This window comes from Hemiscyllium ocellatum, chromosome 12 (assembly GCF_020745735.1).
Source record: "Hemiscyllium ocellatum isolate sHemOce1 chromosome 12, sHemOce1.pat.X.cur, whole genome shotgun sequence".
Taxonomy (NCBI): domain Eukaryota; kingdom Metazoa; phylum Chordata; class Chondrichthyes; order Orectolobiformes; family Hemiscylliidae; genus Hemiscyllium; species Hemiscyllium ocellatum.
Genome location: NC_083412.1, coordinates 36,495,495 through 36,507,611, shown reverse-complemented (window position 1 = coordinate 36,507,611; position 12,117 = coordinate 36,495,495). Strand labels below are relative to the sequence as shown.

General features: G+C 41.1%; 1 protein-coding gene across 1 annotated transcript in view; it reads right to left on the bottom strand.

Moving 5' to 3' along the window:
• The window catches only part of LOC132820918 (cilia- and flagella-associated protein 47-like), a 491,537-nt gene that overhangs the window by 189,782 nt on the left and 289,638 nt on the right, over nt 1–12,117 (bottom strand). Inside the window, 2 exon segments of the mRNA XM_060833275.1 lie at nt 1,565–1,676; nt 3,493–3,666. Coding sequence (XP_060689258.1) covers nt 1,565–1,676; nt 3,493–3,666 — 286 coding nt within the window.

The following is a 12,117-nucleotide window of genomic DNA, read 5'->3' as shown; positions in this document are numbered from 1 at the left end:
GCTGATTAATCAACTGCCTTCCCACCATCATAAGATTACAAGCTTGGATGTTTGCTGATGACTGCACAATATTTAGCACCATTCATGATTCCTCAGATATTGAAGCAGGCTATGTCCAAATTCAGTAAAATCTGCACAATATCTAGGTTTCAGGTGACAAGTGACAAGTGCCAGGCAATGACCAATGACCATCCCCAACAAAACAGGATGTAACTTTTACCCTTAAATAACTGCACAGATTCCAGTAAAATGTCACCAGATCATCCTTTATTTACTAGTGCATAGTACACTGGCTGTAGCCAGTCAACTTGGAGTCAGTCCCCTGAACTGAAAAGGTTCCAAATCTCCAGCTTATACTTTTTCTTCTTTTTATTTAGTGATTCTGCATCTCCTAGCTATATATTTTTATTTGTTTATCTTTCTCCCCCAAAATGACTTGTACTCTTCATATAAGTATTGTGGTTACAACAGTAGGTCAGAGGTTAAGAATTTTGCAGTGAGTAACTCACCTCCTGACTCCCCAAAGCCTGTACACAATCTACAAGACACAAGTCTGGAGTGTGATTGAACACTTCCCACTCCTGCAGCTCCGACACCACTCAAGAAGATTGACCCTATCCAGTTCAAAGCAGCCCGCTGGATAGGCACTACACTAATGCTCAGTTGCAGCAGGATGCACCATCTACAAGGTGCACTGCAGAAATTCATGTAGCCCTTGGACAGCATATTCCAAATCTATGATTACTATCTTGTAGAAGGACAAGGGGATACATGGGAATGCTATCATCTGTCAGACCTTCTCCAAATAGGGTATAATAAATGACAGTTCTCACAGATATGTGAAATGCAATTTGACTAACTTGATTTCAATTCTTTGCTGATGCAGTGGAGAAGATTGATGTTGTGAATATGGCTTTCAAAAGATGTTTGATAAAGCATATTAGATATATTGACAAAACTGTAGGCATAAAGGGACACTGGCAGCATGGCAACAAAAGTAGTTAACAGATAGAAAGCAGCATGATGGGAAATAATTAGGGACAAAAGGAAGTGTACAGTGGTGTCTCCCAGAGATCAGTCTTAGAATCACAGCTTTATATATGGACATAAAAGATCAGGACTGAGAGCATCAGATCACCAATTTCAACTATGTTCACGAGAGGCTAATAGTTTTATAGAGTATCATTAAAGAAGGTACTAAAAGACTCAGAAAGTTAGGGAGAGTGTCAGTGTTTCCACAAGTCAGTGTCTGCACAAGTCTGTCCAGGAAATCAGATGTCCAATTCCTTTATGTGAATGGAAAATGAGAGATCTAAAGGAAATCCATGCTGCCTGCCATACCTACATATTTTCAATCGGAGTAACAACCTGTTTTCTGCCCTTTTTATAAAAAGTACCAATTTACCTGTAAAACATTGATTTTCATCTTCATAATTTTCTCACTTTATACTTTGTCAAACTTGTTTTCAAGTTCAAAAGTGCTATATTCGCACATTATTTCTTTGCTAAATTGAAATCAATTAAATATTTCAAACTTACCCGTTTATTTAATTGGTGTTCTTACCTGTAAACTTGCCTCGTTTCCAAGGTAAAATATTAAGTAAGTATGGAGCAGTCTGCCCAGCTTTTAAGGTAATGTATGGTTCGCCACTCACTATTGCTAAGTCTGATACAACCTAGAAATATAAATGTTTGGTTTTATACTTTAACAAAACAAGTTACAACATTTCACGTAGGTTAATAAAACAAAAATAACAGATGCTGGAGATCTGAAACAAATAAAACAAAAATTACTGGAGAAATTCAGCAGGTCTGGCAGCATCTGTGAAGAATTATCATTACGAGTCAATGGATACTCTTCAGAACTAGAAATAGGTCAGAAAACGTGGCACTCATGGTGATGATGGGATTTATACTGTGAGGGAGAAGGAGTAACTCGATAGATGGAGACGGATCCCAGAGAGAGAGAAAACTTGGGCAAAGTGAACATTGATAGTTGTTTGCTGACTAGATCTTTAAGTCTTTGTTTTTTGAAATGGTGCTAAATACTTTTACTTCTTTTACATGTCTTGCTTCTCTTTATTTTCATTTTTGCTTTTGTTATCCACTATTTTCCCATGTCGCTGCTTCCTAAGTACCCTTAGTCCCTTTAAAACTGCTGTTTTAAGAACTACATGTTGTAGTTTAAGATTACAGGCCTTTAGTTTAGATTTTTATCAGTTGTAATAATGCAAAATAGGGAGCGATGACATACATGGGGCTCCCTGTGTTTTTAAGCTGGGTTGGAGAATGAACACATCAGAACTGAATGAGGTCTGGATTCAAGTTAGCCTGCTTAATGTAGAAAACTGTATTTTTAGTGTCTTATCAGCAGACGCTTGGCCTTCTTTTTAAAGAGGGCGCGAGAGAAATTAAATGCTCACTGTATGGAGTGAGGATTTTAGTTTTTGCACTGACTTTGCCTATATGTATGACTTTACACAACGTTATTTTTTAAGATAAGGCACTCTTAAGAAATTGCTTGTATTATGAAGAAATATACATTTGAATCAAAAAGAAATTAGCTCTATCTTTGCGCTAATCAATGTCCCATCAACAAATCTGTACGGTTAACTGCATCTGGAAACTGATGCTGTTCATTGTCTGAATTCTCTGACGTCCAGTGCTGTTGTTCAGTTGGTCAATTCATTTTACGAACTTTTGCCTCCAAAATCTTGGTGCGTTTTTTTTTAATGGCAACTGCTGCTAATCATTATGTGGGTTTTTTCACAAACAGTAATTTACTCGATGCAAGAGTGCTAATGTTAACACACATCAAATAAAAAACTACGGTAGTATGAATGAATCAAACATGTTATAGCTATAATATGTACATACATTACATTCAGATCACATGTCTGGGTTAATATAAAGTTAATAGATTATGAATAAGTAAAATGTATTCAAAAGCATATCCTGCTTCAAGGGGTCGGGGTTAGGATGGAGTAAGCAATCATTATACACTTAGGCCAAAGTGCTATGTTACAATGATTAGGCCAAGAACTTAGCTTTTAAAAGTATACTGGCATACTGTGTCAGTTAAAAGGTATACTGATGAAAAGATATAATCACATATTCCCAACAAATTCACGTGACAGGGCAGCCATATTCAGCACCACTCAAGGAAATGGTTAAAATTCCATTGGATCCAAAATTGGAATTGCAATTATTAATTGAGACTGCATGAGAAAACCTCAAGCTGTACACATCAACAAAACCAGTGATACTGGATTGGTGGATTAGAAAATGGAGAATGAACCTATTTTACTTAGACTGAGGTGGGGGGCTGGGGGAGGGAGGGGCAGCTGGTGGATTGAAAAGTTTCAAAAATTGTTTCAGTATTTGATTTTCAAATTGGTGTGAATGAAATAAGAATTGTAGTATGGTATAATTTATATTAAATTATTTTGGCAAGGATATCAAGCTAATGTTGTAAAATCTGAACTCTCTTACCTTACATGTTAACCTGGTTTGAGTATAATTAGGAACCATTAGGACCTGCCTTGTAATCTGTCTTACTTGGCAGTCTATCATAACATGATCCACGGCCACAGGCTTTTTGCCAATCCCTTTGAGGTTGATGGTACGTTCAGTGCCATCTGTTTCATTCATCAGGACAAGTTTACCCTGTGAATAAGGAGAGAGTTGAGGAAAAATGTAAACGTTAAACATAGTAGAGGCTGTTTTACCGTCAAGCAGCCATTCTTTGTCAGTCATTTAAGGACCAGTCAGCAGATAAGTATTCTGGGAGATGCCGGTTACTTCTTTATCTAATTGGAAGTGCTTAGACAATATTTATAAAACTTTTATTCAGGGGATTCAGCAGTCAATTCATTACCATTTTATGGTAATTTTATACCAAAGGATATCAACACAATTTGTAATGAACAGTTGGTGTGCCAAGAATAATAAAATATAAAGACTTAATTATAGATTAGCTCTGACTTTTCCAATAGGACAATTTTGGCCCATATTTCCTAATCCAGCCAGAAGCAACCAACACCTCCTCATAACCATGTCCAACTGTTTCTTAAGTGATTCTGAGGGTTTTGCTGTCTCTTGCCTGTCAGGAGATTTATTCAGTGTGTTCATCAAACTGTGATGAAAAATCATTTCCTGGATTCAAGCCTTCAAAATACTTATAATTTGTTTGAAATTTGACATTGTTGTCTGAAGGAATTCTTCTAAAAGAATAATGTTGAAGGGGCATTAGCTCCACCCAACATGATGATGTAACACAGTCTTTATGTGGAGAATTGAACTGCTTTGCACAAGGTCAAAATGGAAGCAGTGTGTCATCTCTGGCTCCTGATAGTTGCAATTATGTTAACTTATTCATGTATGCATGTTAATCATAACTATTATTATCTTGCAATAATTTACACCTTGATATGTAAGACTGTTGAATGGTTTATCCTTACCATTGATATTCAAAATGACACAGACTCAGCCCAGAAAGAAGGATTAATAGAACATAGAACAGTACAACATAATACAGGCCTTATGGCCCTCAATGTTGTGCCAACCTTTTATGCTACAATAACATCTAACTAACGCACATACCCTTCATTTAACTATCATCATTGTGCTGATCCAAGAGTCACTTAAATGTTCCTAATGTATCTGACTCTACTACCACCACTGGCAGTGCATTCCATGCACCCATCACTCTGTGTAAAAAAATGACCTTTGACGTCTCCCCAAAACCTTCCTCCAATCACCTTAAAATTATGGCCCCTTATGATAGCCATTTCTGCCGTGGGAAAAAGTTTCTGATTATTCACTCTTTTTATGCCTTTCATCATCTTGTACACCTCACCTCCCACCCTTCTTTGCTCCAATGAGATAAGCCTTAGTTCCCTTCATAAGACATGCCCTCCAGGCCAGGCAGCATCCTGGTAAATATCATTTGCATCCTTTCTATAATGAAGTGACCAGAACTGACCACAATATTCCAAGTGTGGTCTAACCAGGGCACTATAGAGCTGCAGTATAACTTCATGGCTCTTAAATTCAATTGCCCTGCTAACAAAAACTAACTGCTCAAAGGTTAGCCCATTTTTAAGACTTCGGTCAGCAAATGGTATCCAGGTGTTGTGCAGTGCAGTAGTATACTTTGATTTTCAGAAGGTTTTTGATAATGTCCCACATAACATTGGTTAATAAAATAAAAGCACAAAGGATAAGAAGTATTCTATTGGTATGGATGAAAGATTGACCAAGAGAGTAGGCATTGACAGGATGTGTGGGATACTGCTAGGATCTACCCTGTACCCCAGCTATTCACAATATATATCAGTGAATTTGGATTTGAGGACCAAATGTAATATTGCCAAATTTGTTGATGATTCAAATCTCAGTGGAACGTGTTGTGAGGAAGATACAAAGTTCCGTCAGGAGGATTTGGACAGATTTAGTGAATGAGCAATAATATGGCTGATGGAATATAACATTGAAAAATGGGAGGTTGTTCATTTTCTGTAGGAGAAACAGATGTACAGAGTATTTCTAAAAGGTAAGAGTCTAGGAAGTGTAGATGTGCAATGGAATCAAGGTATTCCTGTCGAAAAGTCAATGAGGGCCAACTTGCAGGTGCAGCAAGTTATTAGGAAGGCTAATGGAATGTTAGCCTTTATTGCAGGAGTAATAAAGTCTTACTTAAATTGTGCAAGAGCTTGTTTAGACTGCACCAGGAGTATTGTGCGCAGTTTTGGTCTCCTTGTCTGAGAAAGTATGTTATTTCCATGGAGGGGAATACGATGACAGTTCACTAGGTTTGTTCCTGGATGGCAGGACAATCATGTGAAAGTGTTTCAGTATATGGATGTGTACTCTCTCTCGAGCTTTGAATAATGAGAGGTGACCTCATTGAAACCAAGAAAATGCTTGCATTACAGAAAGGGTGTGACATGGTTGAAAGGGACAAAGAGACTAGATCAGATATTTAAATCATGTAAGTGAATATATATTTACAAAATTGCAAGATTATTTGCAGTGAAATGTCAACCTTGCTCTCTAAATGCCATTAGTAGATTTTATCCTTCCTTTCCCTCCTGTTACATCTACATGCAGTCCTCATGTCGCAGCTACGTTAGAGGTAGACTTCTCTGTAGCTGGCCTGAAAGACCTGGCTTGTCTAGGAGTGGGGAAACCTGCACAGACTCACCTTCCTCAAGTCGGACTTCTGCAGGCTTTTGGATTGTAAGTAGGATGGAAGTGGCAGAGTCAGGTACCTTTACAGTGTCCAGAACTGAAGCTTCAGGGGATGCTGTTGGTGGCTCCCCCTCCCTCTGGGTGCCTGCCTGTCGATTGGTGGAAGGGCCAGCTGAAGTGAGGTCAAGGTCTCTTTTCCCCCTCTGACCTTGCCATTGACACTGAATGTTCATGGTTATATTGATGGAGTGTGGATCTGTATACATAGCTGGCAGAGATAGAAATGTTGGACCTGAGTGATCACAGATGAAGCTAATCTGCCCATGAAAACAGCCAGCTATGCTTGCTGCATCCAGCTCAGAACTGGTAACATCAGTGGTCTCCTCTACCTCTGATCCAAGTTCACCACTGTCTCTGACAAAGCTGCCTGCTGTTCCTGAGTCTCTGTGTAGTTTCATGAAATCATTCACAACCGAGACCATGGGATCATCCTCGGCCTGGGGCTGAGCAGGTGCCTAGTCTTCAGCAGCTCTCAGAATGTCAGCTGGCAGGGTGTATCTTCATCAACTGGCTGCAGAGGCATATCATGATGTGCTCACCAGACTGTGCTCCCACATCTAATCCAGACAGAGAACACACTGAGGTGAAAGTCTCTGAGCTGCTGGAGGGTGCAGGTAAAAGTCTTGCCACTGCATCCTCTTTCAGTTGAGAGGCTTCTTCCTGGTAATGAGAGATATTCTTGCCAAGACAGAAAGCAAGCGATTGAGTCGGATAGAGGTGGATGAGAGAGGAATTAGAGGTGATGCAAGGGCAGGAAAAATGTTGAGACGCCCCCAGCCAATGATTAGGAGGTACAGATGGCAGTAAGGGTTCGTAGTATTCAGGAGGATGAGATGAGTAAGAGGTATTGAATAGACATCCTGCATGCAATAGCGAGAGCTGCTGTTGCAGTCCATAAGCCTGGCTAAACGATGTCTGCAGTGTCAAAGTCAGTAGCAGTGGCCCTGTAAGTGTGCGGCAGTCGAGAGAAAATGGTGGTATTTAACCTTACAGAGCATAAAAAAACATTGAATTTCTTATTGTCACTGCTGGGCATTTCACTTGATCGTTGTCATGAGTTAACTGGGAAGAGTGCCTCACTGCTCCACGTGCCATCACAAAATGCATTAAATCCCAATGAGATCAACAAAATAACTAACTTGCCTGACTGACTGCTTTTTAGGACAAAAGCAATTCACACCAGGTTTTATTAATCTATGGATGTACCCTACTAGGTAACGAAACATCTGGAAATGAACCTTCCAGCTCAGCAAGCAAACCTACATCCAGAACCTCAATCTGAACTAATCCTCTCAAAACTTGCATTATCAGTCAATTTATTGTAACACACATACCTTTAACAAATGATAGAAAACAATTGATTTCTGATCTTTTACTCTCGAATTTAACGTAACTGTAAACCTTTACAACCAAAATACACAGACACTCATTCAAGATTAAGACACACAAAAGGCAAACAGTTTAGCACGGATATTATGGGTGGAAAAAATATAGATGGAAAGAAATTCCAAAGATCTATAGTCCAGATATCAAGGTTGAGTTAAATTGTCTGTTACAATTCCTTTTCGTTTTAGCAATAATGACAAGCTGTTTTCTGGTAAGTGATCATTATTTTTCACTTTGATCTGGTGCACCCAGGCCTATTCTTGTTAGAATTCTTTCTTTTAAGCTTTCTTGGTTTATTCATCTTTCCATGGTGAGGGGGAGAAAGGGATGTTTTCGGTTCACTGATTCTGGAGGTCTATGCCTGCTCTTCATTTTCAGATTTGTAACAAAATGCAATTCGACCAGAGAGCTATCATCAGGCAGTTTTACCTTAACTCAGAATGCCTGGTGCTACTCTGTCTCAAAGTAATAATCTCACTCCTTCAGAAAGCAACATATGTCTTCTATATATAAAACTATGCACCAATTAATTTTCCAAGTTGTGTGCTCCCTGGGTGTTTTAGCTATACAGTATAGTAGAACAACTTACCTTCAGTATACAAAAGGGAAACATTGTGGTCTCTGACACCCTGGCAATTACAATGACCCACTTCACCATTCTGCAAACAGGGGAGCTGACATGCCTTTTTGGACAACGTTTTTCATGAGAAGAATAAAGGATTACAGTGTGAAGCCAGTGCCTCACTTGCAGTGCATTAAGTGGCTATGGGACTAGGGTCTAAATATGGCACAGGGAGTGTGAACGTTGCAAAGTCCTGACAGTAGTGAGCATTTGCGCAACTCCTGCAACACAATTCCAATTCCATGAGCCAGCCACCACAGAGATTGGTTGCATAATTTAGGAGCTAGAAATCATTTTGATTGCATGAGAGAAGCTGGCATTGCCCATGATGAATTGCCTGATATCAGTCTCATTAACAAAAGGACTTTATCAAAAAATGGTAAATTTCAGCTGTTAAGTGTCTATTGGTGACCACTATTCAACAATCTCATTGATTAGAGACAAAACTGTTCACACCATCTAAGTTCATTACTTAACCCCGTATTAAAAAGAAGCATTTATATGCATAGCCCTATTTCCAAGATGTTACAACCACTTAGGGCTGTCAATCAAACTGTGAAATGATAAACATCCTATTGTGATAGCGATAGTTTATGAAATTAGTCATACAGCACAAATCCAATGATAATCTTTAGGTTTAGGTCAACAAAATGAAATAGCAAGAGTCAATCAGACTTTTTAAATTTAAAGACCAGAGATTCAAATATCTGATTGTTCCAATGAGTTCATTTACTTGCTCCACACATTTGTCTCTATTTCTAACACCCACAAGTGGCACTTCAGTTCTTCCAGAAATATCCCTGGACCTATCCAAAACAGTATGTTACCCTCCAAAGGGATCTCTGCCTTTCTAAAGAGCTTCAATAAGTTTAGATGTCCTCTTGAAAAGTATAATCTCCATACAATGCACACCTAAGTCTTAAAACTTTGCAGCTACTTCCTTGAACCAGGGACCCACCCGATTATCTGCCAACGAAAGTGTTGGGTGCTGGATTCAGGCTGGAGTTCTGGAAGCAGGACCTCAACAGTATTGTTGTTAAGCCAGAGATCCTCTCCATTCCTGTGAAAATTTAGGTATTAGAGCAATTTGGGAATATTTACGGAGGTTGGTGGGGTGGTAGGTGAGAACCAGTGGGGTTCTGTCTTGGTGGCGGTTGGAGGGGCGTGGCTCAAGTTCGGAGGAGCGGGAAGTGGAGGAGATGCGGTGGAGGGCATCGTCGACCTTTCCTAGACCTTTCCATTTCTATCTCGGGCGACCGACTCAACACAGACATCTACTATAAACTGACTGACTCCCACAGCTACCTGGACTACACCTCCTCCCACCCTGCCCCCTGTAAAAATGCCATCCCATATTCCCAATTCCTTCGTCTCCGCCGCATCTGCTCCCAGGAGGACCAGTTCCAATACCATACAGCCCAGATGGCCTCCTTCTTCAAGGACCGCAGATTCCCCCCAGACGTGATCGACGATGCCCTCCACCGCATCTTCTCCACTTCCCACTCCTCCGCCCCTCCAACCGCCACCAAGACAGAACCCCACTGGTTCTCACCTACCACCCCACCAACCTCCGTATACAGCGTATCATCCGCTGTCATTTCCGCCACCTCCAAACGGACCCCACCACCAGGGATATATTTCCCTCCCCTCCCCTATCAGCGTTCCGCAAAGACCACTCCCTTCGTGACTCCCTCGTCAGGTCCACACCCCCCACCAACCCAACCTCCACTCCCGGAACCTTCCCCTGCAACCGCAGGAAATGTAAAACTTGCCCCCACACCTCCTCCCTTACTTCTCTCCAAGGCCCCAAGGGATCCTTCCATATCCGCCACAAATTCACCTGCTCCTCCACACACATCATCTATTGCATCCGCTGCACCCGATGTGGCCTCTTCTATATTGGGGAGACGGGCCGCCTACTTGCGGAACGCTTCAGGGAACACCTCTGGGCCACCCGGACCAACCAACCCAACCACCCTGTGGCTCAACACTTTAACTCTCCCTCCCACTCCACCGAGGACATGCAGGTCCTTGGACTCCTCCATCGGTAGAACATAACAACACGACGGTTGGAGGAAGAGCGCCTCATCTTCCGCCTGGGAACCCTCCAACTACAAGGGATGAACTCAGATTTCTCCAGTTTCCTCATTTCCCCTCCCCCCATCTTGTCTCAGTCGATTCCCCCGAACTCAGCACCACCCTCCTAACCTGCAATCTTCTTCCTGACCTTTCTGCCCCCACCCTACTCCAGCCTATCACCCTCACCTTGACCTCCTTCCACCTATCACATCTCCATCGCCCCTCCCCCAAGTCCCTCCTCCCTTCCTTTTATCTTAGCCTGCCTGGCACACTCTCCTCATTCCTGATGAAGGGCTCTGGCCCGAAATGTCGAATTTCCTTTTCCTTGGATGCTGCCTGACCTGCTGCGCTTTAACCAGCAACACATTTTCAGCTCTGATCTCCAGCATCTGCAGACCTCACTTTTTACTACTACATCTAACTTATCAGATCCAGGGGTCTAGACAGAAACAAGCTGATCTATGCATATCATTATGATCTCAGTTTCAATCTTGAACATCATTTTTCTGTTCAAAAAACATCCTGCGTTCATTATCTGAAACAGAATGCCATTCTCATTGCTGTGGACAATGCAAAACCTCTGATTCCTGAAGAAGGGCTTATGCCCGAAACATCAATTCTCCTGCTCTTTGGATGCTGCCTGACCTGCTGCACTTTGCCAGCAACACATTTTTCAATGCAAAACTCTCTGCCAAGTTTGCTTATCAAGCATCAGTGACTACAAATTAAAAGTAACTAATTGACTGTGAATTACTTTGGAATCTAAGGATGTGTAAGAAGTCAGCTCATACATATTGTACTGACATTGCCATTGAAGCAGTAACAAACACTTTTAATCTGTATTGTAGCATCATTGCATCAATGATTCAGAGGCTTTTTTTCTTGTGCAAAATCCAGAAACAAAGGACATAATCTTTTATTTATTAGTTCATAGGATGAGGAGTTTACTGGTTGATCCAAGATTTATGGCCCATCCTGAATTGCCTTTGAGAATGCAGTGGTGACCTGCCTTCTTTACAACTCAAGTAGCTTGCTAAGATATTTTCAGCAGGGTAGTTAAGAGATAAGTATGCTGCTGTGAAATAATGAACATTATAGTTAAAACTACAATTAGAACTAGGTCACTTAAGCGTGAATCTACTAAACTGAAAATTCTTCACCGGCATGTCTACTGGAATAAATTGGGGCGAGGGATGGAGGGGTTGTAAATGGATTTAGGACCATAAGACCCAGAGAAATAGGAACAGGATTAGGCTATTCAGTCCCTCAAGGCTGTTCTATCTTTCAAGGGGTTATGGCTGACCTGACATTCCTCACATCCACTTTCGTGCCCTTTACACATAACCTGTGAATCCCCCACTGATCGAGCATCTACCTATCTTAGCCTTAAACATACACAAGGACTCAGCTCCCACAGCTCTTGTTCCTTCTCATCTCAGTCTTAAATTGGTGCTCCTTTATTCTGAGTCTGTGCCTTCTGGTCCTAGAATCTGTCATGGGGGGAAACATCCTGTCAGCATTTATGCTGTCATGCTCCTTAAGAATCCAATATCTTTCAATGAGATCACCTCTCATTCATCTAAATTTCAGTGAGTAGAGTCCCAACCTAATTAACCTTTACTCATAAAGCAACCCCTCCAGACTGGGGATCATCCTCAAGAACTTTCTCTGAACTGATAATAGCTTTCCTTAAATAAGGACACCAAAACTGCTCACAGTACTCCAGATGTGGTCTCACCAGCACCTTGCACTAAGACTTCCCTACTCATATGCCCCAA